The 23009-nt window shown below is 39.1% G+C and overlaps 1 protein-coding gene across 3 annotated transcripts in view; it reads left to right on the forward strand.

Moving 5' to 3' along the window:
• Positions 1–16327, forward strand: part of LOC124876634 (polypeptide N-acetylgalactosaminyltransferase 10-like) — a 78158-nt gene extending 61831 nt beyond the window's left edge. For all 3 annotated transcript variants that reach the window (XM_047379567.1, XM_047379568.1, XM_047379569.1), the window contains 8 exons: positions 1131–1248; positions 4137–4244; positions 6889–7110; positions 10626–10742; positions 11559–11708; positions 11950–12183; positions 15654–15814; positions 15940–16327. In XM_047379567.1, coding sequence (XP_047235523.1) covers positions 1131–1248; positions 4137–4244; positions 6889–7110; positions 10626–10742; positions 11559–11708; positions 11950–12114 — 880 coding nt within the window. In that variant the 3' untranslated portion in view covers positions 12115–12183; positions 15654–15814; positions 15940–16327. The remainder of the gene's footprint in view (positions 1–1130; positions 1249–4136; positions 4245–6888; positions 7111–10625; positions 10743–11558; positions 11709–11949; positions 12184–15653; positions 15815–15939) is intronic.
• Positions 16328–23009: the final 6682 nt, after the last annotated feature.

Below are 23009 nucleotides of genomic sequence, written 5' to 3' on the forward strand. Positions count from 1 at the left end.
GTTTAGTAGTCCTGTGGTGCAAAGGAAACCTTGGAGGGTTTCTCTTGGCTGACTGTACAAAATCTGCCCTGTTTGCCTATAATTGATCCTCCTCAGGTACAAATTTGGCAAGAGCAGACCACCTGCTGGGATGCTGCCTCCAATCTTCTATGTAATCAAAAGCCAGTAACTATAACACAGATAACATAAATAAACAGTTTAGTGTATTCCTTGCACTGGAAATTACAGTTGGTGAGGGGTAGACAAGACAGATCAGCTTGTTTAGGTAATGTATTTGCCAGAAGGAGATTTCATTGAAGACTGACACAAACACGTGTTTGCGTTTGCACTTGCTGCCCTGATTTTTTGCCTCAGGTGTGCAGCAGCAGCAACCAAGTTCAGCAGGCACGCAGCAGCTAACAAGCCCTCCACTAAGCAGCACAGAAACTCTATAGTGGGCTAATTGGTGGTGCTCTCTTTACATCATTATCTGATAGGAAGTAGTGTCGCTATAAAAACACAATCTCTTTAAAAGTGTCACCACCAGGTTAAACTAAGCAAATAGATTAGACCCTCCTACTTGTAATATTCATAGTATTTTACATTTCAAACAGTAAATAGCTTGCTTCTGATAGGAAATGAGATGGGTATCTCCCAATAGATAAGAAAATTGTTTAAAACAAGTACCAATTTTGAAAAAGTATCTTTATTTACATTTTCATAAAAAATTATATGTCGAAAATTATTTACACTCTTCCCAATAAACATTGGAAAAATATTTGTTAGCATAACAGCAATCAGACCCTTTTTACAATTACTGAGCAACCTTTTGTGTGTTTTCACATGTAATTTAACAAGTGATCTTTGATGTCAAGCTTCAAGACATTGTAAGACCTCCTGTCCATTACCCTAATCTTTAGCTTCCTCCACGGATTCTCACTGATTCAAGTTGAGACTCTGGCTGGTTCAATCCAAAATGTTCATATTACTTTTAGTCAGAAGAAAAATCTTGGTTAATTTAAATCTAAAATCTGCCAGTGGTATATTTACTGGCATATTTACAGTCTTCTCTCATATTGTCCACTTTATTTGCCAGATATGCCTGACTCAGATTTAAAAAGAAGCCCAGGAAATCACTATCTCTCTTTTAGATCTCCAGTGATGGCAGGTGGACTGTTTGCTGTGGACAGGAAGTGGTTCTGGGAACTGGGAGGATATGACACAGGGCTAGAAATCTGGGGAGGAGAACAGTATGAGATCTCCTTCAAGGTAAGATAATATATGTGTACAGTTGAAAATAGAGATTTACATACAAAGAAACATAAGCTCTTTTACTGCCAGACATTACATCAGACAAAACCTTTCTGTTCTTGGGTAAGGTACCCAAATTTATATTTGCTAAATGCCAGAATAATGAGAGAGATATTTTTTTCAAATGTTTTCTTTAGCTCACTTCAGTCAGAAGTTTACATACATTTCCTTACTAGAGTTAGACTTCCTTTTTAAACTGTTTTACGCGGGTGAAATGGCTGGAGTTTTCATCCACAAGCTTCTTCCAATAGTTTGCTGTAATTCTGACTATTCCTCCTGACAGAACTGGTGTAAAAGGGTCAGCTTTTCAGGCTGCCGTGCTTGCATCCACCTTTTCAGCTCAATCTGGAAGACAATTCTGTCTCTAAGCTTTAACGTCATGGCTATTGTCTTGAGATATGGCTTCTGTTTGAACAGAATTAGGATAGCATCTTTAGACATCTGGAAATTGTAACCAAGGATGAACCAGACTTTGTGGTGTTTTCTGTATTTCACATACCCCTAATTTTGAAGTGTGCCCCTGAGGATCTCAGTTTTAAGGGGCCAGAAAGCCATGTCCCATTTAGTCTCCAACTACAACACACAAACAGTTTGGATGCATCACAAACTTCTGAAGAAGCATTATGGTGAAGAGGTGAAACTGGATTCAGCCTCTTTGGGTCATAAGCTGAAAGGTTTGGAAACCATTTATTTAACTGATTGTCAAACTGAGTGTTGGCGATTGTCTGGCATTTTATCACAATTTACCAAGAAATGTAAATAAGGTCAGTCTTTTTCCTAGTTGGGTCAAATTCCAATGGTTATAGCTGGATGAGGCTCATTTAAGCTGAGAAACACAGAAGACGGTGCCAATAAATATTAAATAAACACAGCTACAAATTTGTGTTTTGAATGTGGCATCAATTATCAGTCAAAAATAGTTGGAAAATAATTGGAAATAAACATATATAACCCAAATAAGTTTGCCTTGGAGCTAACCTCTCTGTAGAAAGTGAAAATTTCCTCTATTTGAAGCTGGGAGTGTGAAACAAAAGATAAACCTCCTCCTGACCCAATGCTGGCCGTGGTGAAAAAGGCTCTGATGTTTTTAACTCTCGTTTAAAGTTTTTCATCTTATTTATGTAATTAGTGAGATAATATCCCACACCAAGGTTATTATTTCAGCCAGGATTATCATGGTAAGAAATTATGCTATCAGCACATGCCTTGCTGTGCCTACTAGGTCTACTTTATGTGCTCAGATATTCAATTTGGTTTCCTCTTTATTAAGATCCCCATTAGCTGATACGGCGCAGACAGCCAGTCTCCTGAGGTGAGGAGATTAACAGGCTCTCATACTAATCCCTACAAGCAAACTGCTGCTCCCACAGACAAACCAGACCCTGCTTGTGAGTGGAACACAATCATTTTGTTCACTGCTACAGTTAATCTGCAGCTCTGTACTAGTGACACTGGTGTGGGACCACCGAATGTTTCCAGCTCACACAGTAAGATAATGTCTGAACATACAAAGGCACTATGACCTCACATGCATAGTGAGGGGATAGAACATTTTCCCAATACTAGCATTTCACATAGACAGAGATGCTTCTAAGACAATTTATTAAACACACATTAAAGAGCCAAAATGTATTTATTCAGGGCTGAGGTAAAGTTACAAACTCAAGAAAAAAGCTTCTGCTCAATTTAACAACTAGATGACCTCAATTATTACATTATTTCAAAATTCAATGTTTTTTATTCATATTGTGGTGCAAACCTTCCCAGAGTTCCAGGCTCCTACACAGTCTGGCATAGTGCTGAAAAGTTTGGAATTTAAACTTTACTTACAAGTATGGAAAAAGAAAGTCGAAGCTGTATTCCTTGTTCCATTTTCTATGTTCCCCCAGTCCGTCGTTTTGTTTATTTCCTTCTTTTCCTTCCTTCATTCTACCTTACCCAGTTCATTAATTTCTTTTTTCATTTATTCCCATTTTTATTCTCTCTTTCTTTCTTTCTTTCTTTCTTTGTCTTTCTTTCTTTCTTTCTTTCTCTCTTTCGTGCGCACTTATTAACTTACTTCAGGTTTTGTGTATGGAGTCTCACCTTAATTTAAATATCTGCCATAAATTCAAGGAGAATTAGTTGCATTTTTATGAAAACAAAATTATCATGCCAGTGTTCCACCATCTTGGTTTTCAAGGCCAACTGAACAAACACTTTTGGAGCTGAACATGTTGAAGCCACACTTAAGCTCTCATCAACTGATGACTCTGCTCTGCAGGAACACACCTCTGTTTCTCTCTTTCCCTCCAGTTTCTCTTTTCATTCAGCTATTGTTTTGAAAGACAAAGTCCTTTTTCTAGTTTGCCTGCTGCAGTTAAGTCCTCCTATCTATGTCATCCTTTTTGTTTTTCATGGTTTATTTTCAGCATTGGAAGCCAAACAGGAAAATAATGGCTCTTTTCTTTACTTTAAAGAAGGATTAAAGTCAGGAACTATAGCCTAATGTCTGTTATGTCACATAATGGGTAGCAAAAAAACTAGATGAGAACAATTCTTAAAAGGATGATTTGTTTTTGATTTATTGTGATTTAAAAGGAATTGAAAGCTGTGTTGAATGATTTTGAAGATATTTCAGGAAAGTTTTCCTTAATTTATTCTGCAGCTTTTGCTGTTATGTAAACTATCTACATTCAAACACTGACATTGTTTTAGTTGCTATGTTGTCTTCTTTTGTTGCCTTGATGTTGTGTCTCATCAACAGAGACCGTCAAGCCCTTTAGATGCAGCTTTTGCATCTGCCTTTTTAATTTCACACCTCTTTTTAGCCTTTAGACAACACATGCACATGTGTGTTTCTGTAGGTGTGGATGTGTGGAGGTCGGATGGAGGACATCCCTTGCTCCAGGGTGGGACATATCTACAGAAAATATGTTCCGTACAAGATTCCTGGTGGGATCAGCTTGGCAAAGGTGACAGCAGCACACTGTATGATAAAATGATCATTCGTTGTTTTCTATAGAATTTAGGCGTTTATTTGACAAATGTTTTTAATCATCTTACTGAAAAACAAAAGTATGACAAATTTTTACTTTTCTGACAGAGACCTCAAGATCTATTTAAATTTCTTGATCTGCTAAAGAGTCCATGATACCATGTACTCTAATGAGGTTTCCAGTGCTTTTTGCGGAGAAGATGGTTTACAGATCCTCCACGGTAGTTAAAACAGTTTTCATGACAACAGTGGTCTATCACACCTACTCATCGTTTGTTTTAAATCAAACTCACCTGGAGTGCTTGTTGCTGAAAAGGTCAACCCTAGTCTCATGTGACACAATTACACCAGTTAAAGTAAAAATTTCAGTAGAGTTTATGGAGAAAACAAGCCAGTTTGCATAGCATTGTTGTGGAGGCTGCCTGACCCCAAGATGCAACCCTGCTGCAGCTCTCTTGTGGTGAGCTTTGGAGATTATTTTGTCCCCCATACCATCTTACTTACTGTGTGTGTTGTAAGATATACTTGGATCCTCATCCAGCCTGTTTGTCACAGTGCAAGTTGCTGTTTACTTTGTAATTATTGCTTTGACTGGAGATACAGGCAGGTTTTGGGTAGTAATTTTCTTGTCACATGAAGATCCACAGACATCTGATTTACTAAAATGGGCCTCTGTGTTATATTCCTCTCTCGCCAACTTTGAAAATTCAAATTCAGAAATACTTGTTGATGTAGGTCATATTATGCAGGTTTCTTCAAAGAGCCGTTGTAGATGCTGCTGGCTGTGGGCAGGAAGGATCTCCTGTAGCGGTCTGTCTTACAGCAGATCTGAAGAAGCCTCTGACTGAAGATACTCTATTGTTGTACAACAGTCTCATGAAGAGGATGCTCAGGGTTCTCCATAATGTTCTTTATTCTATGAAGAATCCTTTGCACAATGGTCTCCAGAGTTTCCCCAGAACAGAGCCAGCTTGTTGCTTATTAACTTGTTGAGCTTTTTTAAGACCCTGGTTCTGATGCTGCTACCCCAGCAAATAATATAAATTAATAATAATATAAATATAGTATACATTATAAAATGTATGTCGTAGACATAAAAAGCTTCATATAGATTTATATATTACAGGAATAGTTGGTGATACAACTACTACTAATTTTGTAGGCAAAAACATTTCATTGTGATATTTAATCTGTGCAGATGCCGCAACTAATCTCCTGTTAACTGGAATCTACCAATGTTCAACTTAATCTGCCCTGACAAGTGGCAACTCAATCAAAACTAAAGAAATCAAATCTTTTTCCATTTGGTGAATGCTCAATTCATAAGACTCAAAGCTGGACTACAGTTACAGTGTTTAAAATGAAGTCAGATGAGACACATAGAGTTAAATAGCTATTTAAAAGGAAGCAATATTATGTACATTTAGGCTGCAAGAGAGTGAGAAGGAGCAGGACATCCAATATGTAGGGTTGATATGTTTATTCATTTTGAGCTTTAAACCTCTGTTTTGGTGAAGGCTGAATTTGTAAATGTGGGCAGCCTTTTGGAAGCTTAGGCACGGATCTTCATTCTCTGGGGAATAGAGACTGCAGTCCTAAGTGCTGTTGTGGAAAAAAAAAATGTATTTTGTAATTTTAAATATATTTTCATGTTGCTCTCATATGTAACCTTACACTTTTGGCTAACATTGGTATCAGCAGATCAAAGCTTACAAAAAACTGAGATTGGAAATTGGCCTTAAAATTCAGCTTGGTGCATTATCATAAACTGTTTTTCTTTGTTGAAAAAAGTTAATATTTAAGAAACAAAAGCCCAGTTTTTTAGACTTCCTTGTTAATTTATGTCAGACCTGTTCCACACTTTATTAATGAGGGGTTACTTTAAATACCAAAGCTGTGCTCCTAAACCCCATTTTTACCCAACTAGTCCTTGAATCTGGTTCAGTAAACAGAAACAAAAACATTGGTCTGTTGGAATGCAGGAAATGAAATACATCTCTCGGAAAATTAAAACTGAGATCAGTTCAGAAACACTTTTTTACACACTTTACAATACTGGCTGGGAAGTATGAATGCAGCCCGAGAGGTTTTGTTTTCTAGTTGCAAAAGCTTACAAAACAAGCCAAAAAAAACATTGGTTTCACATAAATACATGATCTAACAACATCTAGGTTTTCCCACTGCGAATATGAATGGATCCATGAACCAAAGTGGACAATTCTCTGTGTTTTGGCATGGAATTAAGCAAATATGCAGGCTTAAAACATGCAAGAAAAACATTGAAACATGTATTTGGATGTTGGATACTGTACTCTATCAAAGGGGAGTTAGGTGAAGAATGCAGCGTAGTTTGCATTCTTCACCCTCTCTACTGGTGGTCTTTCATTAGTGAGATGTGGGCCTATGCAGGTGCAACAATGAAGAATTTGAGGTGCAAACTAATTTCAATATCACAAGATTCAATAGAGTAAAATATGCTAACTGAATATTAGATTATCAGCAAACTGTTGGCTTTGTATGATGTGACCTCAACATTTTAATGTAGGGTTAACCTAGTTGTTGAATGCATTTTTCAAATATTCTGTAGCTATCACTTCACAAAGGTTTTTGATCGATTACAGAATCTCAAACGCGTAGCAGAGGTGTGGATGGACGAATATGCCGAATACGTCTACCAGCATCGGCCCGAATACCGCCACCTGTCGGCTGGAGATATGACAGCACAGAAGGAACTGCGCAGCCGACTGAGCTGCAAAAACTTCAGGTGGTTCATGAGTGAGGTGGCCTGGGATCTGCCGAGACATTACCCACCTATTGAGCCCCCTGCTGCTGCGTGGGGGGAGGTAAGAGCAGAACTGGTTCAACTGGGCAAAACATTTGTAAAGTTGCATCACTGCATCCATGTGTTGTGAAGACCCTATAGTGACTTAATGCAATGAATAAAAAGTCAAGTGAATATTACTGCTAACGTTTGAAATTATGGTTATTTAGTATAAATTTTAATACTGAAAAATCCAAGAAATATGAATAAACAATAAAAACTGAAGAAAAGTACATTTTTGCGAAGTGTAATTGAAAACAAAAAGCATTTTTCATGGTTAAATTATTCACTGTTTTGCAACAATAGGCTTAGTTTGGCTATTTGTAATGATTAATAATATTAATAATAATAATGAATAATTATTACAGAAAATATTATAAAATTTAGAACATAACATTTTCAGTCACACTATGAATCAGAGCACCACTGTATGGCAAAAGTGATTGGTTAAATATTAGCAACTGTCAATAATTATAATTAATTACTATTAACAGAATTACTAATGAAGTTAGAATATAGATTTTTAAGTCACAGTAACAAGTCAGGGCACCATCTGATCAGGAATAATTAGCCAAACAACTTTCAGTCTGTCAAGTATTGTCCTGTTAATCCCAATATGGAGTGGGATTATAGAATAACAGATGAAGGAGATACTGGTGTTTGGTAACAGCAAGCCTTGCACACATATACAGAATAAACATACAACTTCTCTCCAAAATATAAGAATTCATTTACAGAATAATAACACAACTCCAAGTTAAAATATTTCAGTCAACAAACTCTTTAACTAGGCTGGTAACACTCAACTAAAACTACTAAGCAAAAATGAAGAGAATAAGGAAATCTAAAGAACTACAAAAATAAATAAATAAAAAGAATAAACTGAAACCAGTAACCAGTAAAATGATGCAATGATATCACAGTTTAGTGTGGATATTTATGTGTAAGAACCAATGTTTATTTTAAGGAATTTGGAATGAGGCCAAATTAGTTTGAAAAATAATAAGGAACAACAATTTGTATGTGTTTCAACAACCAGTTTACAATGCAAACCAAAGGGGCTGATAAAACATTACTTCATGATTATTAGAAAAAAATATTATTAAATTTAGAATATTACATTTTCAGTCAGACTAACAAATCAAAGCACCAGTGTTGGGCAAAAGTGATCACACACACGCTCATGAGATCAGGTGCACACAATAAACACATCATTACACAGCATGCTGAGTACCCTGCTCTGTTTAAATCTCAGATATTTAGTTTGGTGGGGTCCTTATGTGTGAGAATAAACACCATGGTGAAGTCAAAAGAGCTCTCTGAGGGCTTCAGAAAGAAGATAGTAGCAGCTTGTGTGTTCAGTTCATTTCTGTTTATTTATATTGCCAATTCACATCAAAGGGCACCTCACAATAAAAGTAAATTCAATCAAATCATACAGACAGTTTCCAGGTCAGTTACATACATTCCAAATTGATCCTATTGTTATCGAACAATGCAGTCAAGTTAAGTTTTTTATTCAAATAAGTTAACCTTTTTTCTATCTAAAAAAAACCCCAGCATTCGTTCTTCCTGGATGAGCATGCAGTGACATTGGACAGTCGCTTGTATCTTGCAGCAACCCTCCATACTGAGCATGCATGTAGTGACAGTGGAAAGGAATATTCTCCTTTAACAGGAACAAACCTCCAGCAGAACCTGGCTCAGTGTGAGCAGCCATCTGTTACGATCGACTGGGGGTTTGAGAAGATAGATCACAACAACACACACGCGCGCAGGCACACACACACACACACTCTTGTTTTGCTATATGTAGTGAGGACCATGTGTTGACTCCCATTGACTTCCATTGATTTTCAGTCATTTTCAACCCTTTCTATGCCCTAACCCTGACAATAACCCTAAACCTAACAATTACCAGTGCATGTCTAACCCTAACCTTAACCTAAAGTCAATTCACACCTTAATCCTAAACCTAACCGTTAGCAAAATAGGTCGTGAGGATCAGCAAAATGTCCTCACTTTGGTACAAACGGTCCTCAATTTGATGGTCAAATCAGGAAAATGGTTCTCACTGTGATGCCAAGACAGGAACACACACACACACATACACACACACACACACAAAGTTTTCAACTATATAGGACAAAAGGGAGCACATAGAGAGCACACAGAGAAATTCATTGAATATGACAAGACCTTTTAAACAATATGAAAGAAATCAGAAGTAATCAGAACACAAACACAAATGAAAATCAAAACAATGATCATAATATAAACAGAACACCAGGCCAGATGTAGCTTATATTAAGAGAAAAAAACAGAGAGAGAAAATAAAGTTAAAAGCTGTAATAACTTGAAATAATTCAAAATTGGAGAGTAGAAGGACAACATAGCAAAGTGAGGAAAAGTCATCGTTATGTATTCCAGCAGCATAAACCTATAGCAGAATAACTATGGCACTCTTAACTATAAGATTTATCAAAAAGAAAAGGTATAAGCCTAGCCTTTAAAGGAGACCTTTGTCACAAACTTAAACTGGGAGCTGGTTTCACAGGAGAGGAGGCTAAACTAAACTAAACTAAAAGTCATCATGACAGTTTGAGTTATTTAAAAACAACTGTGGTGCAGAAAAATAAAATACTTTAAATACATACTAAAATAATCATAATAGATTCAAGCATATGCTGAGTCTAGATTTTAAATATTTCCATATTTATCTAATTTAATACATTTGACATGTTTGAAATTATTCATAGTTATATGAAACTAGCTAGATGGTCCTGTAGTTTAGAGGGCAACGTTGAGCTGAAATAGGAAAGCCTGATGTGCATGCCAAATTTTAGCAGTATTCTGGTGTGTTCATGCCTCAAATAAGGCTATAAATTGCACATATGATTGCTGAGAAATGCTTACACTTCAGTAGACCCTTCATGAGCTTTGATTTTCCATCTTAACCATGGTTGAATAAAGGGATATGTGAAATGGTCACAAAGCAAAAATGATACCTAAGTAACTAACTTAGCAATAAACTAACTAATTTAGTGAAAATCCAAGAGCTGTACCACCACTGGGACTCCAATGTGAACCCCAACATGAGCATCAGGGGGGACCAATCATTGCTGGCCATGTTCTTTTTTGAGTCTTTGTTCTTCAATCACATTCGTGCATAATAAGGAAGTTATTTCTTTACCTGCTCCAGAAAAATATGTATTGTTGTTTAGAAGAAGTTAGTACATTTCATCCAGTCAGTCACACAGTGGGAGAAACAGTGATGACATTTCTTTGCAATTATATGATTTTTTGACCTCTCTCCCTCAAGCTGTGGCTCCCATCGGGATCACTGAATCCTGATGGGAAGCCCCAGAGCTCTCACATGTGAAATGCATTAAAATTAAACTTCAAACCTGCAGCAGGCCAGCCTTTTCTACATTTTTCTGTATTTCTAAAGATAAGAGAGACAAGTAAATAAATAGTTTGTGTGATAAAATTGTTCTGTGCAAATCAAATTTAATGTATCTATTTATTTGTCTTTAGATAAGAAATGTGGGAAGCGGGATGTGTATGGAGATCAAACACTTTGTCTCTGGGAGCCCCATCCGCCTAGAGAGCTGTGTGAAGAGTCGAGGGGAAGTCAGCTGGAGCCACGGACAGGTAGCTGTGATTTCTTTATGTTCTGACTGGATGTGGGTATTTAATTAACCCAACATTTCTGGACCGGAATGCGTGTAGTTAGTTTTTGAATTCACACTCTAAAAGGCTTCCGAATGTGATACAGCTGTGTTGAACAGGCACAATTAATTAAACCTTAGTGTTTATGCAGATCCAGAAAATGATCTTTGAAGCCAAGCAGAAAAATGAAAGTAATGTAACTTACCAGAATGTGCAGTTAGTCTGGCCAACACATTTGGTCTGTTATCCAGGAATATATTTTTTTATTTTGGGGAGAAGACTTTTAGGAAAAACTCAATACTCCCAATAATTTGATATTTGTAGAACCTCCTTTTGTAGCAATAACACAATATTCTTTTTTCATCCTGGAGGAATTTTTACCCACTTTTGTTTACAATATTAGTGAACTACATTAAATTTTGCAGATATTTCTTTCTACACAACTCTCTTAAGGTCCCACTGAAGCATTTCAATCAAATCGAGGTCTGGGTTAGGGTTTAACACACATTAGAGGTACAAATGGGATCACTATGCACCGGCCATTGTTGCACCAACCACAGACCAAAAGCTGCTCATATAGGTTGTCTGTAAGAAAAAAATAGGAACTTATTCTTTGAACTGCATCTAATGCTGTTGATGTTCATTGCCATTTAAAAGTCTAATAAACATTTAGTTTAAAATCAAATTTTTTACAATTGTATCCCAGACTCTAGGGACAATTTAGATGTCAATGAGACACATTTTCAACCAGAAAATGCTCAGTGGGTTTAGTGTTAGCTTCAATTTTGTTTTCTGCAGGTGTTGACGTTTGGTTGGAGGGAAGATATCCGGGTGGGCGAACCCAATCACACGAGGAAGGTCTGCTTCGATGCCGTCTCACACAACAGCCCCGTTACTTTATACGACTGCCATGGTATGAAGGGGAATCAGCTTTGGCGATACAGAAAGGTACAAAGCCAGATAAATGCTTTGATTTGGCTCTGTATATACAACCTAAACTGGATCCAGGTTATGTTTGTGTATATGGGACAGTGCTGTGATGCTAAACGTAACTGCGTTAACATACATTCCTTTGGCTGAGTCTGCACTGTTTGAAGGTTGAAAACTGATGAATGTAGCTGGGGAGGAAGGAACATGACAAAGAGTAATTAAAGATCTTCTAATAGCATGGCTGTTCTCTGTCCTCCAGGATAAAAGTCTGTACCACCCAGTCAGTAACAGCTGCATCGACAGCAGTACCAGCGAGCGTCGAGTCTTCATGAGCACGTGTGACCCCACCTCTCTGAGCCAGCAGTGGCTATTTGAGCGAACCAACGCCACCGTGCTGGAGCACTTCAACCGCGGCACCGAGTGAGACCACAGAGAAGCGAGACGAGACATCTTCCAAGGAAAAGATTATGAAACAGTGATCACCTTTGTTCAAGTGAGTCACATAATACGTTTAAACAAGAAAAGAGATGTATCATGAGGTCATATAATTTGTATGTAAGATCATGTATTTATATTTAAATTTTAGTACGCTGAGAGCATGTGAAACAGAAATCAAATTCCTTGCTTGTGTGCACAAACTTGGCCAATAAAAGTAATTCTGACTTTTAAAGCATGCATTTGACATTAAGTTCAGTTTTAATACTGGTTTTGTCTTAAACTTGTTTGGGAGAAAAAAGAAACATAATTGATAAGCATTGTCCGGGCCTTTCAGTTATGTACGTGCACAATGGTCTGAAATAGGAATTTAGAAGTGACAAAATGGACATAACAGAGTGTAACAGTCTCACCACACTGCTCACACAACCAGTTGCAACAAAGGTACAAAAGTGTCATAGTGCAAAACATAAGACAAGGTAATAAATAAATACTGGTAAGCAAAATCCTTTAAATCAGGGGTCTCAAACTCGCGGCCCACGGGCCAATTGCAGCCCACAAAACAATATTTTGTGGCCCTCTGCACGAAATCAAAGATTGGTGTTAGTGTGGCCTATGTGTTTTTTGTTTTGTTTTTTTGTTTTTTAAGATTTTTTCAGCTCTAGTGGCCTTTATTTGGCAGTATACAGGCAGGAAAGTAGGTTGCAAGAGACGGGAGAGACATTCGGCAAAGGTCGGCTGGCTGGGACTCAACCTGCGATGGCCGGTAAATGGATTGTGTGTTCTATCTCTACGCAACAGCAGCAACCCCGCTCGTTTTTGCTGACATGCATCTTGGCGTTTATATTTTTTAACACCTGCGGGCTACCGTAGCTTGGGCATGTGATGACAACAACACAAATTAGAAAAGTAACGTGCTTCATGATTATCACCGAGTGGAGGGAAAATTTACCCTGTTACCCAGCTCCAGTCATGTCATTTTCAAAACTTGCCTCGCAGAGAAAGATTGGCGATGAGCACAGACAATTTCACGAGAAGTGGGAGACTGAATATTTTTTTGTTGAGCACAGAGGCATCCCGATGTGTCCAATATGCACGGATAAGGTTGCGGTGCACAAGGAATATAACATCAGACGTCATTACTCAACTAAACATGTCGAGGAGCTTACTAAATACATGGTAAATGAGCGACAGGAGAGGGTCGCCAAACTTAAAACAACTCTACTGAGGCAACAAGATTTCTTTTAAGAAATATGGGTGTCAAAGCTAGCTACGTGCTGAGTGAGATGATCGCTAAGGCGGGAAAGCCATTTAAAGATGGCGAGTTCATCAAACAGTGCACGTTACAGTATGGTCTTCCCAGAAAAAAGGGGTCAGTTCGGCAACATCAGCATTTCAGCCAACACAGTGGCAGAGCGCTTTTCAGGCATGTCACATAATATCTATGATGCGTGAAAAAGCTAAACATTTCCATTCATTCTCAGTCGCTCTTGATGAGAGCACAGAAGTCACTGACACTGCGCAGCTCGCAATATATGTCCGTGGTGTTGATGACATTGTTGAAGTGCTAGAGGAGTTACTCACAATAATTCCAATGCATTGCCAGACCACCTGTCAGGAGATATTCCGCCAGCTGTGTGATGCTATTGCGGATGCCGGCTTCTATGGCAGCCTTTTGCTGGAATAACAACCGACGAAGCACCATCAATGAAGAAAAATGGACTGGTGGCACTTGTTCAAAGAAAACTGGAAGTGGAAGGTTTGGAAGAAGCCATTGCTCTGCACTGCTTTATCCATCAGCAGGCCCTTTGCAGCAAATGCCTGAAGTTTGACAATGTGATGTCTGACGTTGTGAAGTTCATCAACCATAGAAGATCCAGGGATTTACAGCACAGGCAGTTCCATGCTTTTTTAGAGGAAATAGAGTCAACATATGAGGATGTGCCCTACTTCACAGAGGTATGTTGGCTTAGCAGGGGGAATGTCCTGAAGAGATTTTTTTAAGTTAAGGGCAGAAATTAAAGCTTTCATGGAAAGAGATGGGGTGACTGTTTCTGTACTAAGTGATCTCAAATGGCTAATGGACTGAGCTTTTCTTGTTGACATCACACAGAAGCTAAACATACTGAATATGAAGTTACAAGGCCAAGGCCAGCTTGTCAGTGCTGCATATGACAATGTCAGAGCATTCTCCAGAAAACTTGTGTTATGAAAAACCCAGCTTTCCCAGACAAACCTTTGCAATTTTCCTGCATGCAAGGCACTCATGGATTCTGGCACAAAATTTCATGAATGCCATTGGACAGCTACAGGAATAATTTGATCACAGATTTGCAGACTTCAAGACACAGAGTCACTTTTCAAATTTTTTGCTTATCCCTTCTCCTTTGACGTGGAAGATGCCCCCACTGTGCTTCAGAATGAGCTAATTGATCTGCAGTGCAATTCTGAACTCAAAGCAAAGTTTAGGGAGGTGAATGGAAACCAGACAAGCTTGGACAATTTTTGAAAGCATTGCCCCCCACCTTCCTTGAGCTTTCCAGGATGTTCAAGCGGATCATGTCCATTTTTGGCAGCACCTATTTGTCTGAAAAGCTCTTCTCCACAACAAACTTTAACAAGTCAAAGTTCAGGTCAAAACTTAAAGATGAGCATCTTAAAGCCATACTGAGGGTTTCAGTTGCTTCCTCCCTCAAACCAGATGTGGCTCAGTTGTGTAAGAAGAATCGCTGCCAGGTCTCTGGCAGCAAGGACTAGGAATAAGTAGAAGAAGCCTATATTCTGAAGAACAGTTCATGTTCTAACTTGTTAATAGTTATTTTTTTCAGTCAGTCAGTCATTTTCTACCGCTTATTCCATAGTGGGTCGCGGGGAAGCTGGTGCCTATCTCCAGCAGTCTATGGGCGAGAGGCGGGGTACACCCTGGACAGTTATTTATTTCAGTTTTAGCTTTTTATTATTTGGTATTTCTAGTGCTACTGAGTATCATAAAAAACAACAAAACTAGACCCTAAGATTGGCCACCCTGCACACCAAGTCAGCTGCTGGCCAGTCTCCTTGTTAGTTTTAGCCCTGCCCTGTGATGGGGAAGGCTGACATATAAAGTTAATTCAGTATATGGATAGGCATATGGATAGGACTACAAAATAAACATACCGTATATGATGTAAACATAAAATAAATTTTGGTACTGTAATGAATATGACATTAATATAATATTATTTTTTTATTAATGATTTCATATTATGTATTTAGGAAATTTATTTGGGGAAAAATAATTCTGTTTTCTGCATTAACTAAAAGTTTATCTTCAATTGTTTCTCAATTTACAGCAGGTCTTCTCACCTAGAAAAAGCGTTTAGGGTTTCGTGGACATGCCCATTCTAAGATTATTGTAAATACTAACTGCAGGATCAATTCTGTGTCTCTTTAACTAAGTAAATTGTTAGATTTTGATGTTTTGAAAGTTTGTTTTAACACAAGAAAGAGAAAAACAAATCCTAACCTTGTTCCTTGTCTGTTTTCAAGATAAGACTGGAAGTTCCAAGACAGAATTTGCTGCTTCCCAATCATTTCCTGTGGTACAGCAGAGATCTAGCGCCCCAGCTGACAGCTGAATCGTTGTTCAGACCAAACGCCTCGATACCTAGAATCCAATCATACAGCTCAAGCTTGTGATGTGGAAGAAGGTAAAAGAGAGGCACGCTTCCCTGAACACCAGCTACTCTTCACTCAGTCAATCTTCTGCCCACTGAAATTCACTTGCCAGGAATAACAGATAAAAATATCTGAAATTTATTCTGTCCTTCTCCAGGGTGGGAGGACTGCAGTGAGATCTGTTTGACCTGCGGGAAACCTGAGAACTTTCAGAGACTTTCAAAGATGGCAAATATTTGCCGAGTGGCATGTTCCTTTCATTGACAGAGTGCATCTGTCTGCACAGACTGGTGGATTTGAGCGGTGATTTGCTCTTTTGCATTCCTGAGTCTTGTATTTTTCTATTGCTGGCATGTTTGTCATTCATGGTGCTAAACAGCATTCTAAAGTAGAAACTGAAAAATTGATTCATTTCTGCATCAAATCAAAGTATCCTTTTTTGTAAAGGAGCAACATCTTGTTTATATCCATCTTTATAGTAGAAATGTATTCTTTTTTCTATTATGTAATAAAGAAACCATTTCACAGAAGTTGAATTCACTACATTTGAGTGTGTTTTGTCATGCTTAAGTGTCTGCAAATTAACTGAGCTTTTAGAGAGCTGTAAGATACAAATAATAAAACAAGTTATAACAAGGCAGAAAGGGCTTAAGACATAGGATCCTTTGAGATCCTTTAAGGACGTGTCGAGAATCCAATATGGTGACATAAAATACACTGCTCAAAAAAATAAAGGGAACACTTAAAGAACGCAATATAACTCCAAGTAAATCAAACTCCTGTGAAATCAAACTGTCCACTTAGGAAGCAACACTGATTGACAATCAATTTCACATGATATTGTGCAAATGGAATAAACAACAGGAGGAAATCTTTGGCGATTAGCAAGACCCACTCAATAAAGGAGTGGTTCTGCAGGTGGGGACCACAGACCACTTCTCAGTACCTATGCTTTCTGGCTGATGTTTTGGTCACTTTTGAATGTTGGTGGTGCTTTCACGCTCGTGGTAACATGAGATGGACTCTACAACCCACACAAATGGCTCAGGTAATGCAGCTCATCCAGGATGGCACATCAATGCAAGCAGTGTCAAGAAGGTTTGCTGTGTCTGTCAGTGTAGTGTCCAGAGCCTGAAGGCGCTACCAGGAGACAGGCCAATACACCAGGAGACGTGGAGGAGGCCGTAGGAGGCCAACAACCCAGTAGCAGGACCGCTACCTCCACCTTTGTGCAAGGAGGAACAGGAGGAGCACTGCCAGAGCCCTGCAAGATGACCTCCAGCAGGCCACAAATGTGCATGTGTCTGCACAAATGGTTAGAAACCGACTCCATGAGGATGGTATGAGGGCCCGACGTCCACAAATGGGGGTTGTGCTCACAGCCCAACACCGTGCAGGACGCTTGGCATTTGCCAGAGAACACCAGGATTGGTAAATTCGCCACTGGCCCCCTGTGCTCTTTACAGATGAAAGCAGGTTCACACTGAGTACATGTGACAGACGTGACAGAGTCTGGAGACACCGTGGAGAGCAATCTGCTGCCTGCAACATCCTTCAGCATGACCGGTTTGGCAGTGGGTCAGCAATGGTGTGGGGTGGTATTTCTTTGGAGGGCCACACGGCCCTCCATTGCTCGCCAGAGGTAGCCTGACTGCCGTTAGGTACCGAGATGAGATCCTCAGACCCCTTGTGAGACCATATGCTGGTGCGGTTGGCCCTGAGTTCCTCCTAATGCAGGACAATGCTAGACCTCATGTGGCTGGAGTGTGTCAGCAGTTCCTGCAAGATGAAGACATTGAAGCTATGGACTGGCCCACCCGTTCCCCAGACCTGAATCCGATTGAGCACATCTGGGACATCATGTCTCGCTCCATCCACCAACGTCACGTTGCACCACAGACTGTCCAGGAGTTGGTGGAATCTTTAGTTCAGGTCTGGTAGGAGATCCCTCAGGAGACCATCCGCCGTCTCATCAGGAGCATGTCCAGGCGTTGTAAGGAGGTCATACAGGCACGTGGAGGTCACACACAATACTGAGCCTCATTTTGACTTGTTTTAAGGACATTACATCAGCCTCTAGTGTGTTTCTCCACTTTAATTTTGTGTGTGACTCCAAATCCAGGCCTCCATTGGTTAATAAATTTAATTTCCATTGATGATTTTGTTCTTCTCAGCACATTCAACTTTGTACAGAACAAAGTATTCATTGAGAATATTTCATTTATTCAGAACTAGGATGTGTTATTTGAGTGTTCCCTTTATTTTTTTGAGCAGTGTAGATCGGGAGGTTTCCTCCCACAATTCAAAAACATGACTGTTAGGTTAATTGGTTTCTCTAAATTGCCCTCAGGCGTGAAAAAGTGTGTGTGCGTTTGTGTGTTTTCCTGTCTTGGCATCACAGTGAGAACCATTTTCCCGATTTCACCATCAAATTGAGGACCGTTTGTACCAAAGTGAGGACATTTTGCTGATCCTCACGACCTATTTTGCTAACGGTTAGGTTTAGGACTAAGGTGTGAATTGACTTTAGTTTAAGGTTAGGGTTAGGCATGCACTGGTAATAGTTAGGTTTAGGGTTATTGTCAGGGTTAGGGCATAGAAAGGGTTGAAAATGACTGAAAATCAATGGAAGTCAATGGGAGTCAACACATGGTCCTCACTACATATAGCAAAACAAGTGTGTGTGTGTGTGTGTGTGTGTTGCCCTGTGTTCCCTGCAACCCCCTATGGAAGAAGTGATAGAAAATGACTGACTGACTTACTGACTAGATGCAATTAGAACAAAATCAGTTTGAAGGTTTAAATTAAACACTAGGTGTGTGGAAGAATTTACTCAGGAGGGAAATGTTATTGGCTTTTTGTTTTTTAACAAGACATTGCAGCTAGATGGATACAATTTACATATAAAAACACTTGCAAATAATCTGCTGGACTTTACAGGAGTTATGAAGGCAAACAGCTGAATTTTCCCACACACAAATGAAGCTGATGGATTTCACAATCATCTCAACATTTAAGCCACCAGGTTAGTGAGATAAACATGTGGGCTGAAGGCAGAAACACTACCAAGTATCTTGCTTTGGAGCATCAAATCACGGCTGACCTTAAAAACAGAATTTAATTTATGGCATGAAAAAACAACAATATTCATCCAAATATGTTACATTATACCAAATGCAACAAATAGAAAGCTAAACAACATATAAAATTTAATTAAAGCATCAAATTCAATTAGAAATGTACTTTCAAATAGCAACAAGATGGGCTGCAGTTGCAACATACAGTGCCATGAAAAATGTTTTGCCCTTTTACAGACTTATTCTGTTGTTGCTTTTTAATCAAATTTAAATATTTCAGATAACAAAAAAGAGTAAGCAAAAGGGCTAGATAGATAACTTGAGTAAATACAAAAAGCAAATGAAAAGCAATTTCATTATCATGGGGCACAAGGCTATCGAAACCAACCTGGCCCTATGTGAAAAAATAATTGCCCCCTAAATGGCATCACTAGTTGTACCACCTTGGCAGCAACAACTGCCATCAAGTATTCATAATAGTTGGCAATGAATCTTTTACATAATAATGGAAAAAAAATAATCAACTGTAAAGCTCTAAAGCTGGTAATTATCTACTATTATTCGTCAGTTTAGCTAATAGTCTTTTAAAGGGAATAAAACCAGAGGTGCGTTCTTCATCCTGTTCTGTGAACAAATGATGGGATATGTGCTTCTCTTACTCAAAGCTTTCTCCAGAGCCTTGAACAGAAAATATTACATTACAAGAAAGACTGGACAGAGGGCAGAAGGGGGGGCGGGGGGTCTAGAAAACAGTGAAAGAAGAGCAACATTTGTCTAACTTTTTGAAGTTAGAAAAGTAACATGTAAAATTTTATACAATTACTCATTTAAGAATAGAAGTGGTAACTGATGGCATGATTACTGCTTTATAAGTTCTATACAGCTAACCACTACTTCAGAGAGTTTATTAGTGTACATTTTACTTTTTGTGAAGCCTATAGGTAAACAATAGTTCATTTATTCTGGTATTGAGCAGCATGATTTAAAATCATTTAAAACTTTAATAGCGACAAAAATATTCTAATAAAGAAACAAACAACAACAACAACAAAAACTAAACTAAGCCAAACAAGCATCAAGTGAAAATTTGCTAAAACTGGGGTGCTTTTATAATTTGGGGTTGCGGGTTTTTCCTCTTATGTTTTTCACAGTAGAGGTTTTGAATCATGTTTCTGTTTGTTATGCCTTAGTTTTTGTCTTCAAGTTCAAGTTTTGCAAAGTTAGCTTTTTGGATCATGTTTCTGTTGATGCTTTAATTTCATGGTTTGCTAGTTGTGTTTCCATTAGTTTGTATTCAAGAGTCTCTGTTCTGCTCCAGCCACGTTTTGTTCTCTCCTGTATGTTTTTAATAATTTTCATTCGGTTCACCTGCACCTAGCAATCACTTTCCTTGTTTCACCTTGTTCTTGTTCTATATATACACATCTGTTCTGTTCATTCCATCGCGGAAACATTTTGGATCACCATCTCTGTTCATGTCTTGTCCTTTTGATTATGCCAAGCCTGTCTTGCCAGCCTGCCCATGTCTGTTTTTGCCATCACCTTCTGTAGTAAGTTTTGGTAATTCAATAATTTCACTTACCATCATGCTGCCAGCTCGTCTGCATTCCGGGATCCTCCGCTACACAAACTGTGACAGGTGCTTTGTTTTTGCCTTTTATTAGCAGTTTAAAAATATGCTGCGTCTTTTTGGACTAACTGCAATTGATGTTAAGATGAATGCACAAGGCCAATGCAATGTATAGAGAATTGCAATAGTACATTCTAGAGGTGAAGAAGACTACTAATTTTTTGTGAGCTCCTTTGATGCAAGCTATGTTTAGCTTCAGCAGTTTGGTAATACTAGTAATGACTAATCTTGACAACTGGGCTTCTTTGACTGTGCGGATAAAAAACAAGAAGCAAGAAGGCCAAGGCTATCAGTTAATTCAACCAACGGGGTACGCTTTTAAAATACAATCAATTCAGTCTTATTTTCCTTCATTGTAAGAAGATTCTGTGTTACCCAGACTTTGAAATCTTGTAGACAGGTAACTGAATGTTGCAGTGGGATAGGAAAAAACAGTTTAAAAGAAAAATGAATGTAGATGCCATGAGCTGAATAATAAAAGGAAATATTGTTCCCAAATGCAGCATATACTGTATAATTTAAACATGGAAGGACCTAAAATCCCCCTTGAGGAACACCAAGAGGTTGAGGAACAGTAGTCTTTCATGGATGCACCACTCACACAGATAATTCCATGCTTTTGCTGCATGGAGCTTTATATTTTAGATTTAGGGTTTGTTAATTCTGCTGAACTGTAACTTGAAGACATTCCTGTAATGACTTTCGAAACGTAATGCCATGTATACTTGATTAACAGAATTAGGGAGCAAGCTCTTAAAAGAAACACAATAATCAGGCTGTGGTGCAAACATCCCAGCAGCTTGCTTGACTACTCAGCTCACAACCATTCCATAAGATCAAATGTCTTACTGGAAAAATAATAAAACAAACTTATCATATCTGATTAGCATCTCCACAGCCAGCTAACATTTTCCCGAAAGCAGATGCCAAGCCCAAAGTTCATTTGCCAATCCCTTTCTTATTGACAGAGTGAGTCATCACACTGTGTGGCAAATTTAATACCTAAGAGGTTACTGGCTGTCTAATACCAACAAGGGCAAACACAAACAGAAGAGGTACCCTCTGCAAAAAGTGGTTCCTGCCTCGGAGTTTATGAACACAATAAACAGAATAATTAATTTGTTTAAACTGGCATATTTGACCATGAAGCTTTCAGAGTCAGAAATCTTCATGCAACAATGGTCTGCATGCAATTTTGGACTCTCATCTATAAAGATCTAAGTTCAGCTATGAAGGACACAAAACTGCATTCAGATTTTGCTTCACAGGGCAATTAGTTGTCATCAAATACAATAATTTTCTTTCTCAATGTTCAATGATGATCGCGCTATTTTAGCCCAATTTTTGATTTGCACATGGAGTTTACATCTGATGCTTTGAAAAACCATGCAACTTTTACTCAAAAGTAAAATTAGTCACACCCATTAATTTAACTTGGCTAAAAACAGCAAGTGTTAATAAAAAAAGTGATAATATTCTTGTTCTTGAGAATAGACAAACATTTCAGTCTTGACCAATAAAATAGAAAACACTCACCTAAAAAGTTGTCTAAATTGAATTATTTTTTTAACAAAGCAGTGAGTAGGAATCTTTGTATTGTTTGTAAAAGAAACCTTTCCCACAAGACCCCAAGACACTTGAACTCCTCTACTTGAGGCAGGAACTCCCCTCCAACCTGAAGAGGAAAAGCCACCTTTTTCCGGTCGAGAACCATGACCTCGGACTTGGAGGAGCAGATTTTCATCCCAGCCGCTTCGTACCGCCTCAGTGCATTCTGTAGGTCTTGGCTAGAGGGGGCCAGCAGGACCGCATCATCTGCAAAAGTTGGAAAACACCCTCTGGTCACCCTTCTTATGAAGGGGGACCACCTCCCCGGTCTGCCAGTCCAGAGGCACTGTCCCCGACTGCCACGCAATGTCGTAGAGGCGTGTCAACCATGACATCCCCACAACTGAGACTTGAAGTACTCAGGATGGCTCTCATTCACCCCCGAAGCCCTGCCATGGTGGAGCTTTTTAACCACCTCGGTGACTTCAGCCTGGGTGATGAAAAAGTCCAACCCCGAGTCCCCCGCCTTTGCTTCCACCAGGGAATGCGGGACAGCAGGATTGAGAAGATCCTCGAAGTACTCCTTCCACTGCCCGATAATTTCCCCAGTCGAGGTCAGCAGCTCCCCACCCCCACTGTAAACAGTGTTGGTGAAGCACTGCTTCCCCCTCCTGAGGCGCTGAACGGTTTGCCAGAATTGCTTTGAGGCCCACCGGTAGTCCTTCTCCATGGCCTCACCAAGCTCGTCCCCGGCCCAAGTTTTTGACTCTGCTACAGCCCGGGCCGCGGCACTCTTGGGCTCATGGTACCTGTCAGTTGCCTCAGGAGTCCCACAAGCCAACCACAGCCAGTATGAATCCTTCTTCAGCTTGAGAGCATCCCTTACTGCTGGTGTCCACCACCTGGTTCAGGGATTGCCACCGCAACAGGCACCGCAGACCTTATTGCCACAGCTACGGGTAGCCTCGGACC

Source organism: Girardinichthys multiradiatus, chromosome 11, assembly GCF_021462225.1.
Source record: "Girardinichthys multiradiatus isolate DD_20200921_A chromosome 11, DD_fGirMul_XY1, whole genome shotgun sequence".
Classification (NCBI taxonomy): Eukaryota; Metazoa; Chordata; class Actinopteri; order Cyprinodontiformes; family Goodeidae; genus Girardinichthys; species Girardinichthys multiradiatus.